Here is a 25,719-nt window from a genome sequence, read left to right as displayed (position 1 = left end):
CCTTAATTCCTCTCTCACACTGAAATTGTAAGGTTTTGGGGGCAAAGATCAGTTATTCTGAGTTCATACAGATTTTCGCCTGTTGAGATCATAGATTGAAACTGTGTCCTTGCTGCTACCGCCACAAAAACATCTTTAATTAAAGTCCTACTTCTGAGGAACTGGTCTTCCATTTTCTTTGCTTTCTCCTCTCTCCCCTAATTATTGAAAAAAAATAGCAAAGTTCAGAAATTGGCCCTTTGTCTTCTAATTATCACTGTCATCCCACTGTAACAAGTTTCGGACATTGAAATTACAAAATCAACCCCCTGCACTATCTTGCCAGCCCTTCTGGCCCATCTCTCCTCACCGTAACTTTCCTTCCCAGTTGAAGCAGACACCTCGCACCCCAAGCCCCTTGCTGAGAAGACAGATTGCTGCTTGTGAGAGCTAGACGGGCAGGTGTAACCCAGCACCTGCACGAACACTGCCCACGTCGCCTGCACGCAGCGGCACCACATAACAGATCCAGACATATGCAAAACTGGCTTTGCTTTCCAGAGATGCTAGAAACAAAGCCAACCGCAACCTATCTGCGCAAATCAACAACATAAACAACACACATGAGCTGAGCACTTGCCAGCTGGAGGATCACAAACCCACCTTGAGATCTGTGCATAGGATTCAGCCCATACATCTCCCAAAATGCAGCAGCAGCTGCTATTTTTCACCAGCTTGTGGTGGCCCAGAAGAGGGTGAAACTCTCTATGTTGCACAATTCTGTGTTCGCAGCCACCTCCCTAGATCCTCTGCATTTCCATCAAAAATGGAAACTCAGCAGTCCAGGAAGGGCAGAGATGAGACAGATCACAGAGGGGGAACAGACTAAGCACACAGCATTTATCTCCTACCTTTTTAAGTCCCCAAGTGTCTGTAGGCCCACAGAAACATGAGGGGACACCTTTTGCTATCCGTGAGTCCCACCTAGGCTTGGAGTCCACTCTCTAAAGAGGAGTGACAAAGCAGAGGTGCCCTAAGAAAATCTCCTAATCTGTGGCCTAACTGAAGACACTAGCAGCGTAGTTGTTATAGGGGTGGCTTTTGACTGTTGTTTCATGGCCAGTTAGAGGGAACAGACTTCCCATTAGTACCTGACTTTTCGTTCTCAGTGTCTTCCCAGATTACCCCCCAAATGGCTGAAACCCCAGTACTCAAAGAATATTTACTAATGTTGAACCCATTGCTATGCCTAGAGTGGCAGCACTCTCTTTTCCACCAGTGATGCCAACTTCCCCTACTTACTAATACACATTTTTCACACTCTTCTTTTCTATCCAGGGCTGTCTGTCCCTCAAGCCAGGAAGGAGCAGTCTGTGAGAATCAGCACCATGCTCCTTCCAGTCTTCCCTTGCAAGAAGCTTGTCTCTGTGCCACACATGCAAACCACTAATCATACTGAGACCAATGTTTATTACTGTAATGATAACTATTTTCTTGTTAAATTATGCCTGCCTCAGCTGGCAATGTCTCTGAGGAGGTCAGGTATGTCTGAGTCTCACCAGGAAGAAGGTTGGAAGATTTATGGAAGCAACAGAAAGGAACCTAAAATGTTGGCAGGAGCCTGGGGCTCTCTGGGTGGTACGAGGATGTCTCCTGGTGGTTCTGCATAACCCAAAAAGCCTTCATCTCTGCTTGGCCCTGAAAGTACTTCTATAGAGTGTATAAATACATTATAAATAATAATTTCTGAATTCATAAAAAGGCACTTCCTTAATCCAAATAGAATATGAGCTGCAGTGACTGTGGTCCTCTGCTATTTCAAACACACATTCACAGGTATGTCAAATGTAACCTTTGCCATCCCATTCATTTTGGCTTATCACATGACTGCACACTGCTAATAATTTTCTTATCTCCACTAAAAATGATTCTGGGGCTGAAAAAGGGTGCCATGACATCAAGATTAATCTCCAACTAAAAGCCTGATTTTAAACTAGATTTGCTGAACCAGGACAAGGCCAGTGATTTTCCTCTACCTAATCTTTAAATAATAATAAAAAGAAAAAACTGCAAGGAATGTCCTGTACATGATATACAAACCAGAAAGAGGGAATTATAATTTGTCTTGTACCTCACTACCGTGTTTCAGAGCAGTGCATTACATGAGTTGCAGAAGTGAATAAACTTATTGAAAAATGCGCTATCAAGCCATGTGAACAGAGAGATGTGCTCTTACTAAAATCATCACCCCTCTTTTGTTCCTTTCCCAGTCCTACAAACCCTCAGGCTTACCATTGTTTCCCTGAGTCCCCCAGCTTGTGAATAACCCACCGCAGTCACAGCTTTCCTTAAAGAAAGGAAGAAGTAGAAGTCTCACTTCATTGTTGCAAAGAAAAGCTGAAAAACCTGACCAGGTGGTACCATCCTGAGGAACCACAACCCAGCCATTAGAAAAAATCCACACCAAGATAGTCATTTCAACAAGCAGTGTTTAAGACAGATATAGTTTTAGGCCTGATGTGGCATGGGGCTGCTTTCCCCTTGCAAAGGTGCAGGGACCATGGAAGATGTTTCTCCAGGACCATGCCTCCAAAGCCACTAAAGCTCTAGCATCAGGGAGAAGGAAGAGGAACAAGGAATCACTTGTGAACCTTTTCTGAGCCATCACACTGCTGCACAGCAAGGACTAAATGGGATGCCATCATTGGCTTCTTTCTGGGTCAAGGAGTCAAAGCTCTAACCTTGTTTTCTCTTTCTAGATAAGCGTTTGTGGTTGTTATTTGAGGTAACAGGCAGACTACTCCTGAGAGCATTTAAGAACAAGTGCAATCTGACTTCTATCTCATTGACATCCCTTTTTATAGCTCAAGAGCAGATGAAGCTATTCCTCTCATTTCCCCCTGAAGTTACATTCAATATGCCTTGAAATGGTGTTCCTTTAGTCTTCCTCTTTATTCTTTAGACCTTCTTCAGGATTTGTATCTAAACCATGTGTCTAGGAGAAAGAGGAAGGCTCACTGTCCCAAACAAATTGCCACAAAGCACACTGCCCTCTGATTTCAATTCTGGCCAAGATGTCCCACTGCTGACCGGGTTTTACGGTTGTTCTCAGTCCACCCAGAGTGTACAAAGTCCACCATGTAGGCCAACAGAAACAGTAGGTTTTAGACTAAAGATGCTTCACATTTACAGAAGTTGTGCAACTCACCTGACACAGGCAACAAAGTGCCTGTAGGGCAATGAAGCAGCATCTTTGTTACATAGCTCCTAACTTGTTCACCTACCAGAATAACCTTAATTCCCCTCCTCTTTGCATTTCACCTCTTGCAACCCCGTTACTCTTCATCCTCCTCCGTTTTGCAGCTTTATTTCCAACAGTCCCCTCACCTCCTCCTCCAGCTAGGCTGCTGTTTTGTCATCATCACTGAAGCTGCCTTCACAGCTGCCAGCTCCTTCCCTGTAACATTGCTGCTCTTACCTCACTCTAATAAAGCTCTGACTTTATGGTTTTGGTTAGGTGTGTGTGTGTGTGTGTTTTTTAAATGGAGTGGGTTGAAAACCATTCTTTTTTTCCCTCCGGACAAAGCAGAAAACTGACAGGTCCATCTGTTCTCCTTGCAGGATCAGTGGCAAAGAACTGCATGGACACCCAAAAATTACATCCCACTCTTCAATAGAGCTGACAGCTCTGAAAGACTGACCATATTGTAATTACTTTTTACATAACTCAGAGATATAGCTAGATATTTGTGCTCTGGGGAGGATAACATTGAGTTGGGACCCTTTCCAGGCAGAAGAAAAAAAAAAAAAAGAAGAAAAAAAGTAAAAATAAAATAAACATTTTTACAGTTATTATCTAACTATCAGTAAGGCCTAAAGCAACAATTTCTAACCCCTGTCCTGCAAAGCTGTATGACATGATCTTTGATTTCTGCATGCACATGGAGCTTGGGAGACATCATCAGAGTCCCACAGGAACACAAGCTCAACCTACAAGATTTAGGTACAAGACTGAACCAGGATCCAAAGCTGCAAAAATTCGGAGATGTTGGTTCCTCTATTTACCTTCTCTGGAGGGAGAAAGGTGTCCCAGACTCAAGACAGTTAGAGATCTTAATATTTGGCAGCCATCTTAAGGGCAAAAAGGATGGATTCTTTTCACCTATTGTCCAGAGAACTTTGTGAAGTTATTATCCCCATAAGACTTTCAGCAATGTGATTAGGATGAAGTTGATTCATTTAAATTTACTATTGATAATGCAGTCGTCTATGTCTAAGCCATGTTTTAATGCTCCTATTATAGACAAAGGAGATCTATTTATTTGGTATCATCTTTAGTTATCAGGGTGTGATTTATCGATGTCATTATTTGCTTCAGGAGAAGTTGAGCAATCACCAATATGCCCATATCCATTATTTATACCAACAGCTGAGGAGATAGAAATGACCTGGTATAGACACCCACCGGGAAGAAGCCCACCTAGGCTTCTAGGAATCCCAGCCCTATTGTACTGCTGTTTCTATTACAGTTATTACTTATTACTTATGCTATGTTACATTTTAATATTAACAATTTGGTTAGGAAACAAGTGAATCTCTTCTTCCTGAGTTACTTCATCACCCATTTGTTTGTTTATCTGTTGATAAATTAAAATGCACACACACACATATTCCTAGTTATAACTGAGTCCTGCTTAATGGCAGCCAAGGATACCCCGAATTATTGATTTAAGCCCGTCTTTTGCAGCTATGCTACAGCCTACAGCCTTTGTTTGAGGAATTTGCCAAGGTTGGTTTAAAAATGATAAGTGGAAAATTGGTAATTTGCAAATTCTTCCAGCAGCAATCTTTCCTGCTGTTAAATCTTATCTCTAGACTGAATCTATCTTGCACCATCTTCCAAACATTACTGTGTCATCGTTTATGCAGTTAAAAAGTCTTCTAATAACAAAAACTATTAGTCTTCATAGCCTCAAACAAATACTGATGCAGCACTCAGATTAATGCTTATAAGTACATTATCTATTTCAAGTTGCTTGGAAATTAACTCATGGTAGAATATGTGAAAACAAGCCCTGCCAATGAAGATGAGCACTGACACATTTCCATCTGCCCCAAATCTCTTTTCATCATTCATCCTAATAATGTTTCCTTTAGAGCTGCTGTTTCCAGAAAACCATAAGACATAACTCTATAACAGAAAAACTGTTTTATGGTCTCCAGCAAAATGTTGCTTACGAGGTGATAATGCCCTGCTTTGGTCTCTGGGAGCAATGATGTGTTCTCATCCCACTTGCTGGGGAATGTGATAATTTGGGCAGCAAGACACGACCTTCAGTCCTGGGTATATGCTCGTTCACTAGAGAATGTTGTTGTCCAGGTGTTGTTGCAGCAGGAGCTGCTATCATTTATTTTTTGGGAGATACCAGCTCTGGCAACAAATGGCTCTGCAAACCAAGACTTTGCATTGTTACTGGGTCTCTGGGAGCAATGGATGCAGGTGTGGTTCAAGCTGGGTATGAAATATTATGCAGATCTTGGGTTAGTCTGTAAGTGGTGCACCTAAAAATCTTCCTCTGTGCCTGGTTACACTCAAGGGACAGATATTGGCTCAGACACCAATAAATCGCTCGTTCCCTAACACCGCCATCACCCCTAGAGCAAAGAGTGATCACGAACAATGAGTCAGAAGTGTGTGGGTCTGAATCACAGCTCTAAGAGCTCCTCCTACAGTGATGTTGCTTGTACGGTGACGCTAACTTAGGGCTGTGCCCAGCCACACGCTGGTCCAGAGGGAGTACCTCACCACCGGATGCTGAATTCTGCATCAGGGAGCTGTGCAACCAAAAAAGAAGCACTAATGATGATGAAACACAAGGTGACTCAGAATTCCAGCACCTAGACTGCCTTGCATGATATGGACAAAATAATTCCTATTTAGTCCCTATTCTGCGGGAATGAGAGGCCTGCTCTTAATGCTGACATAAGTCTCTTGGGTGTGTTGGCACTACCAAAGCAAGTAGCAGAATCGAGCGTTTGCTATCTAAAGTGAGCTCAAAGCCAAAGTCCAGTATTAAAAAGACCAAAAAGTAAATACAACTATTTATGCAAGTCTGGATAGGAGATAAAATTGTCATGTCAGCCCTGCCAACCTGCTATCAGAGCACTTAGGCTACCTGAATTTGAGTCAGACAGTTATGGCTGGACTCTACTCTTGTAGTGGCATAGAGCATGACAGGCTGAGGGGTCTCTCAAAAAGCACAGCCTGATGGCTTCCTCAAGTGATAATCCAGCAAACAGTTCTCGGTGCTGCTCTTCAGCAGGTGTTAAATGCCACCAAAGGAAAAAGATGGGAGCAGGTGAGGAAGGGACAGGGACAAGGAGATGAGAAAGTCAGGAGGAGCTGTAGAGTGGGGATAAATTATTGAAAACTGAATGATTCTGCCTCCTGTACTTGGAGAATTTGATGAAGAATTGGTGGAAATGTCAAATTACAACAGCATCAGTAAAAAAAAAAAAAAAAAAAAGTCCTTGAGAAAGGACTATTTTCAATGAACTTAGTTGATTACCCTAAAGATCATCCCTAGCATTTCCCAGTGTCAGCACTCCAAATATAGACGACATTGGTGCTAGTTAGCCTAGCAGCAAGCAGCTTTGTTTGTGGTTAATATGAGGGTTGTTGCCTCCATGGTGGGTTGACCTGCCCAGCATCTCTGGCCAGATGTTACAGTTCATTTCTGTCTATGCATATTCAGGATTGAACGGAGTGGGAAGGGAAGAAGACATACCGTAATTCTGGCCCAGAAGTCATTCTGTTTTAAGAAATATATAAACTGACATACTGTGGGAAAACCAGATAAATACCTAAATAAATAAAAATAAAATCTATCAGCCCTCACAATATAAAATATTTCAATCTTCAAGATGCACAAAATTTAACACGACACAACCCTGTGGAGCAATTTGGTTTGACTTTGAAGTGAGCCCTGCTCTGTAGATTGGACTGGAGACCTCTGAAGATCCTTGATATACTAAATGGTTTTATGGCTGCTCCTTCCGACAGCCCCATCAGGATCTACACCAAAAAAACAAACAGAGAGATGATGCTTTGCTTGCTCAACTTCCCCAGGCTCTATCTGGGGAATATCCTCTCTCAACACTGGGGAGCAGGGAGAGAAGGAACACTCCACGTCTGCATAAGCCAACTCCTGAGGCAAAGGAAAGAAGCCACAAACACTGCTGTGTGAGTACATCTGAGTCCCTGGCAAGTCCCTGCGACAAGTCAGTGCTCCCTCACTACCCTGCATCTCTACCTCTCCTGTTTGCCCTCAAGCTCTCTTGCCTTACAGGGAGTTTGTTTTGAGCAGAGAAGCTGAAGCTCCTCACCAGAGGTGCAGGCCCTTAACCTTGGCCTCTGTCACTAACAGAAAAATCAGTAAAAAAAAAAACAAAAAACTTTTGTAGTGGATCCAGAACATGCTCACGTTGCAGCAGCCAAATCCAATTGTTCTTCTAGCTTTAATAGATTTACTCTACATTTGTACTGACATGACTAAAAGAGGTTGCTGGCTCAGTATTTCTGTGAAAACAAGCAAAATACAAACTAGCAGCTGTTAAAGGAATACACCACCACCTAAAAACCGTTCCTTATGTCAGAGGCATTTTCATGCATTCAAATACGGAGTAGCTCTCTGATGATTTCAATGTTACGTTCAATTCTTACTACTGATTCAGCCGGTGTATGAAGGTGAGTATGCCCTCTAAAACTACTGAGTGGTGCTTGCATACCTACAGAGTTTCCAGCTTCACGGAGGAAACTATAGCACATAAAAATTGGTGTTGCTAAAAAGACACCTTCTAGAAAGCAGTGCTATCTGTTCATTGGTATGGGGGGCTGAGTGGCAGAGCAGAAGGAGAGGAGGAGAAGTAGAGAGAAGCAATGCCAGTGGACAAAAATTCAGGAACAGGAAGAATTAGGACCGCTGCTTGCAAACTCCCACCCCAGTAATTCCTGTGCCCAAGTGAATCTCCTACTCCACACCAGTAACTCCTGTGCCCAAATAGCCACAAGAAGGTCCCAGGAAAACCAAGTCGATCACAGCCCTCGGTTTTAAAGCTTAGTTCAAAAGGTAGTTAAGTGTGGGTTTGAGCATGATCTCAACTGCAATTGTGATTATAAAATAAACTCCAAGCAGCATCAAGAGCAACGTATGGGAGAGCTCAGGGAGATAGACACCATAGCAAAACAGAGACCAGAGGGAACATGAAGGGATAAACTCTAGATTCCCAACTAGGGAAAGATCTTAAAGCTACTGAAATGAGCACCGTAAGTGGGATACCAGAACTGAGAACAGCTACACCATCATTTTTTTCTTTGGCATAATGTCAGGGATGACTGTGGGCCCCTCATGGCCTGCAATAATAAGCAGCCACATATACATGTACACAGCCCTTCAGGAAAGGGAATCAGAATTTTATATAGAGCCTAATATTAATAAAAGCCCATCTAATAAGACTAAAATTTCTCCTGCCTTTATAGACAAGACTCATCTGTCTGAAAGTGGCTTTTACTGCAGACTTTTGCTAGATATCGAGCCACCTTGGCTCATACTATAGACAACGGAATGGAGCTGAAGCTGTGATTTATCCCCATGTAAAACAGACCCCTACAACTGGTTGGACGAATTGCACCATAAAATGTATTGACTGTATTGACTAGATCTCCAGTGACTATAAAGAGAACTGAAATACCTATTGCAGGCACAGAACATTACATGTACATATCTAAATTTAGTTATCTTAATGTGGCTCTGAGTCCCATCTCTCAGGTCAGGTGAAAAGTTTCCCATCCTTCAAGTGTTTTCATCATAGACACCTAAATTCATGTTCATTACCCAATGCATCTTCTGTAGTCAGTGAGAAGTTTCAGGCACTGCAAGAAGTGATCAATCTCACTTATTTTAAGAACCATCTTCAGGATTAGATTAACTGCACTCCAGAAACTTCTATTTCCTATTTTTCTTCTGCAAATACAAAAAGAGTCCAGACAGCTACCTCAGATAAGGCACTAGATGGATGGATCCCATTGTGAATGTTGATAAACAGCCTCTCAAGCCCTGAGGGAAAGCAGGGAAAACAAGTTGTTTTAAGTAATTTAGCACTAAATAGAGTAGCATGTTTGTGAATGTACGGTGTGATAATGCTATATTCTGGGAGCAGAAACTGCCATGAGCTTCAGCTGGCAGACCTCTGCACAGTGTCACTGCACGCAGGACCTGACAAGATAATGGAGCAACATCTCCTACAATGAGTTAGACAAAACTGGGAAAAATATCCAAATAGCAGCAACAATGCAACTTAGCAATATCTTCTGTGTTGTACAGAAATCATAAGTTTGGTACTGAATGATCAGTGGTCTCTATCTCCTGGATTAATACCACAAAAAAATATTGGGCTTTGTTGACATGCCAAGATGTGGAGCTTGAAGTATCTGAACCTCCATGGGAGTTTGATCAGCACAAGAAGTGTTGAAACAGAAAAGGTAAAAGCCTTGACAAAGTTTCATGAGTAGGAAAATGAAAAACTATAGAAAATACAAAGTGTCATTAGACATACACAGAGGGCAAAACCCAAATTATTTCATTGGGGTAGGATTTCCTGAGTCTTATCCCAAAGAAAAGCAGCCATTTGCATAGACCCAGGAGGGTACCCTCAAGGTGTCCATTTAGTTGTCTAGGACTACAGCCATGGCACAGGTCATCTAGCCATGCTGTTACTTGCCTGTGTGTGCCACTGCTCGGGAAAATCGCCAGCATGGCTTTGCCAATTAGTCTAGACGTACTTAATGGCTGTGGTAGGCATGGGTGAAGATGTTGCCACAGTGCAAGGCTGGTCCAGAGCCATGGTCCTACACATCTGATGCCACTGTGTAAACAATATCTGATCAAGGAGCCTTGCCAGTTGTGTGCATTGAAATTCTCCCAGCAGCATCTCACAAGCAGCAGTATTAGCAAAGGTAGAAGAGCAAATTCCAGTTCTTGTAATTACCTTCATAAATTAATTCCCCTGTAATTTCAATCAGCTGCTCTTGACATTCCCTCCTCAGGGTGTAATCCCTCCTTGTAAATGCTCTGAGAACTGCATGGAGAGGCATGAGTGGAGCAAAGATAAGCAGAGCTGATGCTGCACTGCTGAGCACCTGGTGGGCAGCTCCCCACCATGCACTTTGGGGATTTTACTATCAGACCCTCAACACCTGTACCTACTTCTCCTTCATCCCCATTGAAAACAGAAATTTTTTGATTTTTTGCATTTACAGTCAGTGGGAAATGCCCTGTAAAGAGTCTTATGTTTTAGGATGAACATCTCTGTCCTTCATCTGAAGTAAGGTATAGCCTAAACCGAATGGTTCCTATAAAATGTATAAGAATTGTGACTTGGATGGATTGGGGCATTTAAGCTTTCAGCGTTGCTTTAGCTCTGCTTTGGTGGAGGACAGCACTAGAAACACCAAATTGTTATATGAGTTGCAAACTTAATATATCAAAAGGTCAGAAATCTGAGATGGGAAGGTAAACAAATTCATACATTGAACTGAACAGATAAAAGTAGCCCAACAATCAGGTCTAAACAAAAGGAAATGAGGAAATAATTGCTGTTTAAACATAGGTGCAGTGTCTCATGAAGTCCTAGTTCTTGTATTAATTCAGTTGACTAGCAGAAACTAGATGCAATTAAAAACTGGCTTCAGAGATATAAATAAAGCCATAACAAATGATATCATATTAACCAGGAGGGGGAGAAGTTGTTATTTAGTGAAATGCTGAATGGATTTTCTTAGTTCTGGTTTTATTAAATGCTTCCTTAATGATCTATAAAAATAATTAAATTGAACGTTAACAAAATTACCAGACACTAATCTGGAAGGTGATCAAAACACCAGTGAGGACAGAAGAAAGTAAATATGAAAAACATCTGAGATTAGAAAACAACACTGGAGAGTCAACACAACCAAATACAGCTTGGCAAGGGAATGCAAAACACAACCATACAGCTCTCAGCAGCAACTCTGAAAACAAGGAGGACAAATGAAATGCAAATATCCAGAAAATGACATAAGGTCTAGAAAGTCTAGAAAGTCAAAGGAAGCAAAAGATAACACCTAACATGGACAGGATTAGGGTTCCTGCACTGTTGCTGCCATAAAATGGACTACTGTGTACCAGCAACCTAGAAAAAGGAAATTAGGAAAGATTTTGGCAAGGCTGATGTATGCAGAAGGACGTGCACGCCACCTCAAGAGATATAGGATGCTTCTGAAATCAGGGTCTCAGCATCTCCCAAACGGAGACTCAGCAGGGCTGGAGAAACACATCTCCACTTCTGCATGGTTTTTAAGACCCACCCACGAACCAGAAAAAGTCAGCGCCAGGTTGGTTGTGCAGAGGAAGATGATGACACCTAGCGCTGCCTTCCACCACACCTCAATCATACTCCTTCACTGAGGCTGACCTCAGTGTCACCTTGGGTAGGTTTCTCCTGACTTCAGTGGCACCTTTCACTGGCTCCAAGTTAACCAGGCTCTTAAGTAGTTTGCATGCTTGAGGCTGGGGAAGGCAATTTACTTATTTCCAGCCTGAAAATTCTCCCAATGCGCCTTTTTCTAAGTAGGTTGCCATGAAACTAAATATCCCTGGGCATGTCCCTTTCTCCACAGAAAATGCTAGGTTTCCCCGCTATCACCCTAAGACAGGAGGAGGCATACACGTAACAGCTCTTGTGGCCCATATTCCTTGTAATGCTATTAATATTTAAGTTATCTCTTTTAATACAGGATCTGCCTGAAGCAGTAGAGGAAGCACTGGCTCCATGGCTCCATTCCTTCTGTAAAGCTTCACACACAAGAAGGGAATCTTGCATTATTAAATACAAAAATAAACATAATCATTTTTTTATACCATACAAGACTGATCACAATAGTGTCCTACCACCCAGCTGCCTGGATATATCTAAGGTTACCGCTCTATCATGCTTCAAAACAACATATAAATAATCTGTAACACTCATGTTACTGATTTTGATTGGAAATTTTCTTTGAGCTGTTAAGTTATGACCAAATCACTTAAGTCCAGACCTTGACCTTGAATGTGCATTATTATCACCTGACCTTGCACACACATCAGTGCTGGAAAGGACTTCTTACTATCCATGTACGCACATGCACAGGTTTGTATCTTGGCTACACTGTGAATAAAGATGAATAAAGAGGATTTAGTCAAGTAATGTTTGAGGATGGGGAGCCCCAAAGAAAGAACAGGAAGATGCCAGGTGAGTAGCCTTTGGTGGGATGTTTGGGAGCAGCAGGCACTGCCAAGGCACCTTCATGTTCACTTACACACTGAAACACAGTGGTATATAACAAGGTAGATATGTGAGGTTTTTTTTTTATCCAGCAGTTAATATACATCAGCTTCAGTTACTATTTTTTCCATTGGATTTGTCTTGTAGGTTCCTGTGTTCTGTACCAAATGAAGCAAAACATATGTGGGGAGGCTCTCCCAGCTCAGTTTTAAAACATCTCAGACAAAATTAAGAAATAAAACCTGTGTGACCTCTCCACCAGGCAGCCGACCCACAGGTGTCCAGACCTGCGAGGTGCAAGGAGCGAAGCAAGGCATGAGAAGGGACTGAACTGTGCACTGCCTCCAACCTGAGCCCAGCTGTTGTGCTGGGGACACCACAACATGTCTAGCACAGGGTTTTTCTGGAAATGGTGCCTCCAGGACTGGCAGGACAGCACTGCGACAGTGCTACTCCTCACTTCTGAGTTTCTCAGAAGAGGAGAAAAACCCAGGTTGGTGGCTGCTGGAGGGGTTCTGCTGCACCCCCTCTGGACAGGATGATGAAATTTGGGACAGTTTGGTTTTATAGAAATTACAGTAGGGACTCTGGCATCTTTCTGAGGGGCTCATTGCTGGTGGAGTTGATGGCCTGAGGAGCTGCTGAGGGTTTGCTGTCACTGGTGGTGCTGATGCTCCCCAGCACTGAGCTCTCTGCCCACCTGAACGAGCCCAGCCGCTGCTTTACCTGGCCATGACCCACACCCCTGGGGATTTAGGGCCCTCAGAGGAGCACATCTGCACTACAGACATCTGTGTGTCCGCAGCTCCTGCCAGCCCTCCCAGGCAGGCGTTTGCAGCACCAAAATTCGGCAAGTTAGCGGCGTAGCCATGGAAACACTGAGCACTGCAGGCTGACCGACCCGGCACCGATCCCCGAGCAGGTCTCGCTGTCAACACCAAAGCCCTGGTGAGGAGTTCTGGGGCTGTAGGTGATGGCAAGCTGAAAACACACATCTTCACCCAGACCCCTGCCTACCAGAGGGCCAGGTCTGTAGTCTCAGAGCCAGTTTGGGCTCTTAAGGAAGCGCTGGGAACCCATGAGTTTTGTTGCACCTGCCAAAGTGACTCCAAATCAGGACCGTAACCCTCTGGTGCTCCACAGACAGACAAGATTTCCCCAGGCTCTGCCTCCCCTTCCCCACCACCACAAACAAACATCAGCTCACAGCACTGCTGATCCTGGTGGAGGAAACAGTCACATCCTCATGCCAGCCCTGGGCAGCCCCTGCAAGCCTTGGCAGCAGAGGTGTGCGGTAAGGTCTCCAATGAGTAAGACTCCGTTATTTTTTACAAAGTACAGAGCAGAATATTTATCCGTGCATTACGATGGATTAGGATAAATAATTAAAACAGGGCTTGCACTGGCGAACGCATTCACAAAGGGAGCTTGCTAATGGACCAGGCTGCTCCAGGGATTCAGAGACCAGTCCATGCCAGACAGGCCAAGGAAGGGATCTGATTTATCCTCCTTCTTCCCCCCAGCCTGTTCCCAGCTCACCTTAGGGTGATGGCTCAGTGCATCTTATGGAGCATCTCCTGAAGGGCCAAGAGGAAAATAATGGAAAGTCCCCAGACACCCAACCTGTTCCTCAAGTCCCTCAACACCCTTTCCCACAAACAGCCCACCCAGGATCAGTCATCCAAGAGGTTCCCAGAAACACCAATGATCGTATCCCTCTGCCTCCTCTGTTTGTTCCAGGTGGTATTGAAATATGATTAGATGAGAAATAGGGAAGGGCGTTCACGTGTTCCCCACGGTTTCCCCTTTCCCATCAGGAGGTATTCTGTGGTGATCCACAGCAGCAGAGATCAGCCAATATCGCACACTCTTCAAAAAAAAAATAAAAAAGGAAAATCCAGTCCTGAGCCTTTTCCTAGTCTTATTTTTCTGTGAAAGTAACGGCTGCAGTTGTCTCGGGGGATGGTATGAAAATAAGAATATCTCCTAGCTACCTCTCCTTCAGCCTCTCTTTTCATTAAGTCAGGCTGAAAATTTTCCACAAATTGCCATTGCAAAGTTGATCTGAATTCTGTTACCTTTCTGGAGTCTGTCCATCATCCACCAAATTCTTTCTATTTATAATTAAAAATAAACAGAAAAATCAAAATCTTACTTTATTTCTTTTTTTTTTTTTTCCATTAAATTAATTTGTGTTTTTGTGCATAAATAAAGCTCAAGTCAGCCATCCTGGCCAAACCACTCATCCCACAAGGCTCAGCATCAGGGGATTCCTGCTATACAGCGTGATGCTCGGCACAAAGGAAAGCTCAGTGCACCACGGGAGCTGTAGTTACACCTACAGGGAGAAAAGAGCAGGGATAGCTTGTAGCCTGACCTGCCACCCCCACAAACCATTTCCAAATCAAAAATCTCAAAGATTTCAACAGTTGTGTGTTTTGTTTTTATATTATATATATAATAATATATATATACACACACATGTGCATATATATATATATATATATATTCCTGCAAATGTGCAGTAGGTGTTCAGCTTTGAGTAGGTGAATTTTTTCATGGGGAAAGTCAATATTTTCTCTTACCAACCACCCCAACAAGATATTGCCATATTGCCACCAGGTCTGAGACCACTGGTGTTCTGGCAGAGCAAACTTTAAAGGTATTAGGTAAATCTGCCCAGCAGTACGTACAGGGAACAGATGTTTTCAAGGGAAGGAAATGGAGTCAGCTTCTTTGGAACCAAATCACCTTTCTCTGTGCTATAAGCAGAAGCCTAGGGCAAACTCAGATGTGCAGGACTAGGGAGGGGGAAGAATCACAAGAAATCTCTCTCCTATCTCTTTCTGCAAATCACTGCCACTGAAGGCTGAACGCCAAAACTGACACCAGAAATTCCCCTTCATCTTGTCCCTATGGCCTGGTTGGGCCTGATCATATTTTTGCATTCTCATTCAGTTATTTCAAGGGATTGAATCATTTCAGTAGATCCAACTGCACCTAAAACAAAGGAACTGTTTACACCAGGAACCGTGTCAAGCCTTATTTATGTGCACATTAGAACAGGGAGCTGCATGAAGGATCATGACCCCTTTGCAGCCATATGGGCATCACTGTACAATTTAATGAGTTCCCATCTGCACTACCCTTTTAAAAGGTAGGTTTTTTTTTCTGGCATCCAAATTTTGCAAAAACCTTTGCAAAACCCCTTCCTGCCCTCACACAACATCCTCAGAGTGTCTGAAAAATGCAAGCCTCTTCCCACCTCTGAAATCCTGGGATAGGCAGCACCAAAGTCCTTTGCATCAGTCCTTCCTTAAGCACCTTATGAGGAATCCATCACATCCACCCATGCTGCAACCCCTTTTGTTCCTCAGTTGTTTATTCTCTCAGTCCTACAGACATGAGAGCAACCGTCTTACTCTTAATTTGGTTGTATTGCAAAAATATTGATATCTGCTGAAAGGTGACTCTGAGTGAGATGAAGTATGATGTTTTATTAGGATAAATGGGACTTTCCTTCCTAAGTAAAATGGCAAATTTGTAGACTTTATGGAAAGGTTGGCGATCAATCTCTCAGCAACCCAAAAGAGAGTGTAAAGCGTTCTCGTGTGAAAAGCAGCAGTGGGGAGCTGCCAGGACAGCACTGCACGGCATCACAGCAGCACCTCCAGCCTGAGAGGGACTCCTTTTCAGAAAGAAAAAGGCTAAAAGGCATTTCATCTGAAAGCAAGAACAAAGACTTCAGACATCAACTCAGAGTGCGGCTTCCCTGCTGCACTGCTCCTGCTCTCGAGCAGGTCATTGCTCTCCAGATACAGGAACAAGCTCAGAAAGCTGGCAGCAAGATCTCAGCATGCTGCTCCATCACTTTCAGAGGGTTTCTTTTGTAGGGCCTCATTGTGTAGCGAGGTAGGAGCCCACAGCTTCTGCTGAGTTCAAAAAGATGCTGAGACTGAGCAGAAACTTGGGCTGCAGAGCACCCCTGGGTGACTCAGGAGGGGATGGGCTGGCAGAGCCCAGGCAGAGCACTGGGTGGCTGCTCAAGGTGTTCCGTGCTCATACCTCCTAGGGGACAGGACACATATTCCAACTAGAGGCACTGCCGTGCTCTCTGCTGAGCCAGCATTGCTCATCTGGAAGCCTGTTCTCCTCAACCTTAATGCCATAAAAACCCCACAGAGCAGCATTCTCTCATCTCCCCATCAAGTTCGATAAAGTTTGGGGAGGATCTGGCCCAGAAAGCACTTTTGGGTTCCTGCCTAGAGGACAGTGTCTTCCCCACTGATGTTCAAAAGGGCACAGCAGAACCTTCACCGAAAGAAGTGGAACCATGGTAGGAGTTGTGTGTTTTACTTCCCTTAAGGATAAAGACTCCTAGAGGTGTTTTTTCATTAATGTTGATTGACTGGCCAATACTCTTACTGATTTGTGTGGGAGCACATCAGGATCACATCTCAGCGTTTTGCAGGACTGCAGTCACCAAGGAGCTGTTGGCCACACAGAACATTGGGGCCACTCCTAAGAAGGATCAAACCCTACAAAATTACATTTTTGCCCATTCTACAGTCCAGGTTACATAGGGATTTGAAGGGTAGCCACACACCTAGGCAGCTAATTAAAATTAATGTTGTAATGTGGAAATTTTTATACCCACTGCACACAAATGTGACTTAGCCCACCTTAGCCTCTCTAGCCCCATCCACCACCCCATTGCTTGCTCCCAGGCAGGAGCCTGGGCATGGATTTGACCCAGCTGCCATGGCTGTCCACAGAGAGATGCCATGCTCTTGTAAGGTTCTGTCGTGTGCCAAAGCTTCTTTTATGCAGCCTGCGTGGGCTGAGCAAGGCGGGAGGAGCGAGAGGTGCACCTCCGTCCAGACACAGCTCTCCCCAGGCAGGAACCGTGTTATGCAATACCGAGCACAACCCAACAGCGAGCTCTGTGCAAAAAGCCTCCCCCAGCACAGCATCTTCCCCCAGCCCCAAATGCTGTCTCTCCCTGCCTGCTACCACAATTTATTCCAAAGGAAAAAAAAAAAAAGAAAACAAAAAAGAAAAAAAAAAACACATGATGGTAGCTGGTGTCCACATTGTCACAAAAAACAAGCTGGAAAACAGGAGCCTTTGTCCCAAGACACACTTCACGAAAACACTGAGCAGAGGGGGGTAGCGATAGGTGAATGGCACATAACGCTGCCTTCTACTTCTCGCCCAGGGCTAAATCCCTGCAAACATCCACGAGAAATTTGCCGGAAGGTAGAATCACAGCCCTACACTCAAGGTGTTTATCTGCAAGTGCAAGAACTACACTGGTGATCAGGGCTTCCCAAAATCCAGCTCCAGGCTCGCAGCCCATGCAGCCCAGAGCACTTTGTCTTTGGCAAATGAAGCAATTTCAGAAATCACTGCTTAAAGCCTCTATCACACAGAGCTCTGTATACGTTACAGCTTTCAAGAGAAATAGTACACCACGATCACTGATAATCCCTGGGGTTTTCAAACACATTCATAACACTAAAAACGCGCACATTTATTTTAATAGGACTCTGCCAACTTCATTGTATGCTGTAAGCAGCCTTATTTTTTTCTATTTTCTTACGAAAGCTTAAGGGATCTGAATTTTTAGGAATGCCAGTGGTCATTAATTTACCTTGGCACCTTTGGGCCAGAAAACGAGTTTGTTTCGACTCTGCCTGTGGCTGGTTCAACTTTCTGGTGGAAAGGGCTGCAGTGCCTGGGCTTCATGCCCTGCAGGGTAACACTCGGTGGACTGAAACCTGGTGGCTTTCGTTTGCCACCTTCAGCTACTGTAGGAGCTGGCTCACCCGGGGTTTACAAAAGCTCGTTTAGCCACATGTAATGCTCTGCGCTGAACTGAAGCCGGCAGTGTCCCCTTAAGCACTTCGAGCCTTAAACCCGCTCAGAGCTGGCTCCCGCTCCCCTATCCCGCTTCCAGGGGTTGAGGCGCGCAGGTTTGGGCACAGCGCCCTGAGGCGTCGCGGGGGCACGGCCAGAGGGAGCCACGGGCTCGAAAGAAACCGTTTGTTTTGGGAAACCAGAGAGAAAAAAAATAATAATAAGAAAAAATAATAATAAGAAGAATAAGAATAAGAAAAGAATAATAAGAAGATAATAAAAATAAGAAAAATAATAATAAGTAGAAAATAGTAAGAAAAAAATAGTAAGAAGGAAATAATAAGAAAATTGAATAAGAATAAGAATAAAAGAATAAGAAAAAAAGAATAAGAATAAGGAGTCAGAGTAATAATAAGAAAACCACTCAGCCAGCACATCCCTTAGTGAGGTCCCTGCCGTTCCCCCGGCGCTGGGAGCGAATCCCCCGGCCGGGGATGATGAAGCAAAAAGGAGCCCCCAGGCGCATCCTCCCGGGGATCCCCGGGGGCCGGGGGTCCCGCTCCCGCTGCCTGTACTCACACGAAGCCGTGGTAGAGCAGCGCCCAGCCTCGGGGTCGCTCCAGGGCGTCGTAGATCAAAGTTTGGACCCGTCGGTACTTGGCGTGGTTCCTCTTCACCGGGCGGCTCAGGGGGGTCTTGGCCAGCAGCCCCAAGCCCGGCGGGCTCCGCTTGCCCCCCTCTTCTTTCCCGCCGCCCTCCAGCAGCAGAGTCCCGTCGCGATCGGCTCCGGACCCCAGGGCCAGCGAGCCCTGCTCGGGGTCTCCACCGCCGCCACCTCCGCCGCCACCGCCGCCACCTCCAGTCGCCGCCCGGCCGCCCGATGTCGCCGCCGCCCCGCTAGCGCCGCGCCGAGCCTTCAGCCCCATGGCCGGGCCCCGGAGGCGAGCTGCGGCTCGGCGGCAGCCCCGGGAGCCCCAAGGCCATGATCCGAGCTCCCCGCCCTCCCCCCCACCCCCCCCAGCTCCCCCCCCGGATGGTTGGGTGGTGTGTTTGTATATATATATATATATATATGTATATATATATACGTGGATAGGGGTATATATATACGTATATATATAAAATAAGGGGAAGGGGGGATGGAGGGGGGGGAGGCGGTCACATCCCCCTCAGGTCATCCCCGCCGGCGGGCGGAGGGGAGGCTGGAGCAGCGCGGTAGGCACCTGGGAGGGGAAGCATCGCGGAGTTTATTTACCAGCCCGATGCCCGAGCCCCTTCCTCCCCCCTTCTACCCCTCCTCCTCTTCCTCCTCCTCCTCCCAGCTCCTGCCTGCCTCCCCCCTTCCCCCCCCCCACCCCCCCCAGCCTTCACGTTAGGGAGTGGCCCATTGTATGCACCAGCAAATAGCCGCCTGCCCCCCCCTCTCTCCCAGCCCTGGGGGGGGAGCTTTTCAGCCCCCTGTCCCCCCAAACCCGTCCATCACCCCCCCCAAATAAAAAAAAACACCGGCTGTCAGCCCCCCGCTCCCCTCCTGCATCCCCCCATCAGCCGCCGGAGGATCCGAGCGGGGAGATCCCGGCAGGCGGCGGGAGGGGGAGACCCCTCTCGACACCGGGGGATCCCCCCGCAGCATCACAGCCCACCCACACCCCCCCCATCCGCACACACACCACCCCCCCGAGGGGAGGGGAGGGAGGGGGAGGGCATCCCCGGCCCCCCGCGGAGCAGGAAGGAGGAGGAGGAGGAGGATGAAGGATGCCGGGAGAGGCGGCTGGAGGCGCTGCCCGCCGAGCAGGGCTCGCTCGGAGCCGAGCCGAGCCGAGCCGAGCCCCTAAGCACGGAGGTGGGGGGGGGGCAGCACGCCCGGGCAGCCCCCAGCCCCCCAGGGCTCAGGTTTGGGCACGGTTCTCTCGGGGAGGGGATGCTGCTTCTGCCCCAGGGCTCTGGGGCTGGGATCCAGCAGCTTCACAACACCCCACAACCTGCCCCACAACACCCCACAACCTGCCCCACAACACCCCACAACCTTCCCCCAAATGTGTATCAGCCCCCGGGTCCTGCCCCGACCCTAAATCCAGAGGGGGTTTGATGGTCACTCTCCTTTCCCACTCAGTTTGGTGGCTGAAAAGCCGGGAGGAGACAGCTTTTGTGTGCTCTGCAGCCCGCATGCCCTGGGATTTCCGCCACAGCGCAGCAGGAGGATCCCCTTTCCTCCTAGAGGTGTTTTTCCGTGAAAAAACTCTCTGCGGGGCTGAGCATTCACATAGCTTGGGAGGATACCAAGGGTCTGATCGAATCTTTCTTGTCAGATAATATCTGAAAAAAAAAAAAAAAAAAAAGAATAGAAAGAGGGAGAGGGAAAAAAAAAAAAAAAAAAAAAAAAAAAAAAAAAAAACACACAAGACAAAGCCCTACAGATTGCTGGTTGTTTTCCTGAGAAGTCCCCCTCCTCCAGATGGGGGAGTTTTCCTGGTATCTCCTGAAGAGATGCCAAGACACCCAAAAGCCCTTCCAGATTTATAAGGGAAGCAGATTTGCCACCTACTCGAGCAGCTCCTGCTCCCCCAAAGGATTTAGGATCCGAGCGGTCCCTTCTCTTTCGCATACCAGGAAAAGATAAAAAAATGAAAAGGGAGCTCCTGGAGGTGGACCCACAGGAGGCTTGCAGGGGCCATTTCACAGCACCCTGTCGGAGATGTCACAGGCATGTCTGTCACTGCAAGAAGATGCTGGGGAGGAAGGACTTTATTCCCTTGGGTATTTGGACCTTCTGAAGAATCGAGCAGCTTCTGTGTCAAAGAAAAAAGGCTCTGAGAGTCCACAGCTCCCCTTTGCTACCATTCCCCTCCCAGCCTGCAGCCACCACCTCTGCCCTCCACTCACCAGCGAGCTCCAGTGTTAACACCACCTCGGACACCAGCCTTTTTCCAGCCTTCACATCCCTGAGGGGTTTGTCCAAGGGCAGATGTGAACAGGCACCATGGGGTCTCACCTGCACACCTGTGGCATCAGCAGCCAGGGGCAGGCTTCCCAAAATCCCCATGGCCCCAAGACCATTCCCGAAATCGCTACCCTGGCGTGGCACCAGGAACATGCAAGTTCTGCTCCCTGCTCTGCTGACATCTATCAGCATCATCCGAATGGCATTTGTAGGCTATATTCCCAATGAGGGCTGTGGGAGGCTAGGAAGTTTGGATAACTAGGCCATTTATCTCTCTCCAGCTCCTGTTCTACCTCAGTACAATAGCGATGATGCTTTCCAATACCACAGGGGAGCCGTAAGCATTAGCGAGGATGTATGGGGCACTGAGAAGAGAGTGCTTATCCAGATAACCCCCTGTGCCTTAACCTTCATCCCAGCACTGCATGGGAAGAGGCAGGAGGAGAAGGAAGAAGGAGAGAAAATTTATAGCTAACCAATTCATCACAATTTTGAACCACAACAGTGAATGTTCAACAAGAAATGGGAATGGTAAATTACTTTTTTTTTTGGGGGGGAGGATGTAAATTATTTCCATTAACCAAGGGTTGTACCAATGTCAAATAGCAATCAGTGATTGATAGGCCGGCACACGAGCTTGTTTGGCCTTTACACAACACTTTTCAGTATCAATTACAAGCCGTTTTTTGTTGTTGTTGTTGCTGTTGTTGTTGTTTTTTTTTCAGTTGCATCCTCCAAAAGGCAGTCCCTCAGACATTTTCATGTTCCAAATTACCCCCATACAAACTAGCCATTAGGACCAAAGAGGATATGAGTTTCCATCTCCTCTCCAAATTTAAAATCCCATTGCTCAGTGTCAGGAATTCTCCTCCTCCATGCTCCATCTGGGATAACTATTGTGAAGATGTATCTGCACTATCTGGGAAGCAGTTTAACACAGGGGGAGTTAGCTAAAACCTTATAAATCAGTGCACAGACAGCCAGTAGTTTTGAGGGGCTCTGAATCAGCCCCTATTTCTGCCCCAGATAACCTCGCTGCTCCTTGGGTCCCCAGCCCTATTGCACACCTGCTGGCAAAAAGCTCCCAGCAACTTCCAAGGGAGCTTGGACAGATGGAGCACTCCAGGCTATGATTTGGCTTGATGAGCAATTACGCTCCATTACTATTATTTATGATGTGTTGCTGGCAGCACCCAATGTGCACAAGTTTGATATCCACCTCCTTGGCTGACACTGGAGGTCTTGGTAATCAAAAGCAAGTGCTTCTTGCCGAGCTGGAGTTTGCAGCCAGGAGGCTGCAACAGGCTCTGCTGGGGGAGTGCAGAGGGACTGGTGGTAAACATCTCCAGTGGGTTATGCTGGCCTTTGTCAAAAAAAAAAAAAAAAAAAGGTTTGGTCAGACAATTTACACTCTAAAATCATAGGAAAACAGGAAGGGATTGTATCTGCTGGTCAAGACAGCATGGTTTGTTTTGGCTTATTAACAGATCTGATGGATTCAACTGGAGCATCTGAATCACGCTTACAAGAAGGAAAAATGCAAATGGAAATTCAGGAAGATTCAGTTACGCTGAAAAAAAATATATATATATATATATATAAATGGGAGTGGAATGAACAACCAGCAAACAAAATTTGGGAGTGGAATGGACAACCAGCTGCTCATGAGCTTCAGTGGCAGGGCGCAGAGATCTGGTACCTGAAAAAAGTGCAGAGGAATATCTAGGAGTCAGGAAGAGAAAGCAATGCTATCTATATCATGAGTGAAACAGTCCTTAAAATGCCATGTCCTATTTTAGTAGGACATGCTTTGAGAAAGGTGCTGGAGAGCAGAACCATAGGGATCATCTCCTGGAATGAAAGATCTGGAGCTCGAGGACCTCTTGACCTAGATGTTCTAGATACAGCAAGACCCACTGCGGAGGATGAAGCTGGACCTCTATCTATAACTAGACCTCTATCTATCTATAGAGGTAAGTGGGATCTCAGTGTCAGTGCTGTGTAGAAGGTGTTGAATATTTTTGCCCTTCTCTTTCTGTCCTTCTGCTGGCTCCCCTATCTTATCAAGCACAATGTTTGCAGTGCTTCATGGTCTCTTTTTTTCTCATTTCCCAATTAATTTTATTTCTGTCTGGTCTCTAGCACCAACCTCCGCTCAACCTTGATAGAAGCTACATCAAGCACCCTCATGCTCTCATCTCCAACGGCTTCAAGGAGGTCTCCAGTCACATACAAACCTACCTCATGATCCATTTAAAGTATTATTTTTTTTTTAAACTTCAATACGGGGATGTCCACGAAATCAACCAAAGTGCTTGCCCACAGTCTGGAAGTACCCACTCCTCATGAATGAGACAGCACCAATACCCCAGCTAATTCCAGCAGTAGGAGCAGTCCGCTCATAAAAGAGACTGAAGCTCCACGGGACTGATTTCCAGGATTGCTGTCCCAGTCACATCACTGTGCTGCAGCAGCTACACTGTTCAAACACCCACCTAGCTTCATACTGCAATTTCAGTGTTCAGCAGCAGAGAGATGTTCAGGTATTTTCTCTCTCATCTCTACACATCCATCTCCTCATCCTTCCCTTCAGTTATATGTGAAACTTATTTTCAGGGCTTGTGTTTTAAGGCTTAGCACTGGGGGAATCTAAGCTATGGCTATGGCTACTGCCTGCTAAGCTAACACAAAATGAAGCTTAGCAGCTACCACGTGGAACAGCCTACAGTCATGCACAAAACACTCTCAGACTTGGTCTTAAGTCAGAGTTGCAGGTTTGATCTTTATTTTTAAAAGCTGTGACCTAGTTTAACCCAAAGTTACAGTCTGTGATCTGCAGATGGTCCAAGTGATCAAAATGTCACCTTCTGGCTTCCAGATCATTGCATGACCTCCATGAAATCAGGCCAAGGAAAAGGGCACAAAAAAGTGTTACTGGGGAGAGTGACATCAGTGTCTGCTCCTTGAAACTGCCAGTGGAAAAAGGGGGGGAGAAGCTTAGGAAATCTCAAAGCTGTGCAGAAAAATAAAAGGTAGTTATGACAGCCAGCTCTTCCTTCCCTAGACTACAGATAAGCCTGATGAAAAGTAGTTGCTGCCTCAAGCTGTTTTCCTTTCCTCTGCAGCAACAAGATGCAGCTGAAAACCAGAGCCTATATTAGCACCTCTGTGGCTGAGGAACTGTGGCTGGGGTCCCAAAACATCAGTGCCTGTAGACCTATCCTCTTCTCCTTCTTTGTGAATTGTGTAGGGTGGTTTCACTGTCTTGGAAATTGCTGAGGCTCTATAGCTGGCAAGAGTTCAGCCTTTGGGCATGACATTTACCTTGGTGAAACTGCAGGGAATAGACAAAACACATTTTAAAAAAAAAAAAAAAATATATATATATATATTTATTTACTTTCTCCATAGGAAAGATGCTCACTTGAGGGCCAGATTCCTTGGTCTGGGAGAAAGCAGGACAAATGTTTCCTGTACTGCAACTGCGCAACAACACATAAATAGCATGTCACCTGTTTCTGTGGCACCCTTAACAATGGTAGGCCACAACTGCTAGATTTCATTGGCCTCACTGCCTACAAGCTTCACGAAAAAAAAAAAAAAAGAAAAGAAAAATAAATCTTCACCTCTATAAATTATGGCACAGACAAAAGAAGATCAATAAACTGTATCTTCACACTGTCTCAATGCCATTAAAAGAGCATCTTAAACCAATCAAAAGAGCATTCATAATTCACTCATGCACACCTTTCTGAGCCCATGGCACAGTGCAGAAAGCACATGTGCACCTGTAATCTTGTCCAATCATTTCATATAGTGAGACAGGAGGAAGGATTTCCTCCAGCAATGTTAATGCATTGTAGAGGTCTTGTCCATCAGCAGCTCCAAACCTCGGACTACTGGGGTCCTTCTGAGCTCTGACTATCTCAGTCCTTGGATTTCCTGGGGGGGGGGGAGGGGGGGGGGAGTGAAAAAAAAAAAAGTCTCAAACTTCTTTATTTCTCAACCCACTGAGCAGAGCAGGTTTAAACTTTCCAGGCTGTTGGATTGCCTTACCACAGTTCAATTTCAGGCATGCCCCTTGAGCACAGGTGGCAGGGCAGAACTGTGACATTAAAAGTTAAAAAGCTGACTTGAAAAAATGACAAAGTTCTTCAGAGAGGGAAAGCAAACAAATAAAGATGGTTCTTCGTGGCTTTTTCTCTCATCTAGTCTCGTGTTTTATGACTTTCCATCAGCTGCTTGGAATTTCTCACTCCCCCTGCTGACTGTAAGTGAAGGCAAGTAAGGTGAGAATCTCACTTCCACGTGTGGGGACATCACAGGATCAACCTGAAATCCTGACGTCTGAACTCTCACTGCTACAGCTGACAACTCCAAGGAATATGTAGTGGACTCATTACTGGCTGAAATGATTTTTCTATTTCTTTTCAGATAATTGTTAGGCTTGCAGATTGTGCCTAATATAATGCAGTGTCTGTTAAAGCAAGTCTATCAATCTGACACTTTCTCCTACCATCAAAATAATGAATTGAAATGCCAGTACTGGAAGTCTGATCATGTTGGGGATTCAACAACAG

At 45.6% G+C, this 25,719-nt stretch overlaps 1 protein-coding gene across 2 annotated transcripts in view; it reads right to left on the bottom strand.

The window, feature by feature from the left end:
- Positions 1 to 19,200, bottom strand: part of KCNQ3 (potassium voltage-gated channel subfamily Q member 3) — a 195,646-nt gene extending 176,446 nt beyond the window's left edge. For both annotated transcript variants that reach the window (XM_027452720.3, XM_027452721.3), the window contains exon 1: positions 18,778 to 19,200. In XM_027452720.3, coding sequence (XP_027308521.1) covers positions 18,778 to 19,124 — 347 coding nt within the window. In that variant the 5' untranslated portion in view covers positions 19,125 to 19,200. The remainder of the gene's footprint in view (positions 1 to 18,777) is intronic.
- Positions 19,201 to 25,719: the final 6,519 nt, after the last annotated feature.

Source organism: Anas platyrhynchos, chromosome 2, assembly GCF_047663525.1.
Source record: "Anas platyrhynchos isolate ZD024472 breed Pekin duck chromosome 2, IASCAAS_PekinDuck_T2T, whole genome shotgun sequence".
NCBI classification, from domain to species: domain Eukaryota; kingdom Metazoa; phylum Chordata; class Aves; order Anseriformes; family Anatidae; genus Anas; species Anas platyrhynchos.
Note: the sequence above shows the minus strand (reverse complement) of the source record. Positions and strands in the feature narration are given on the sequence as shown.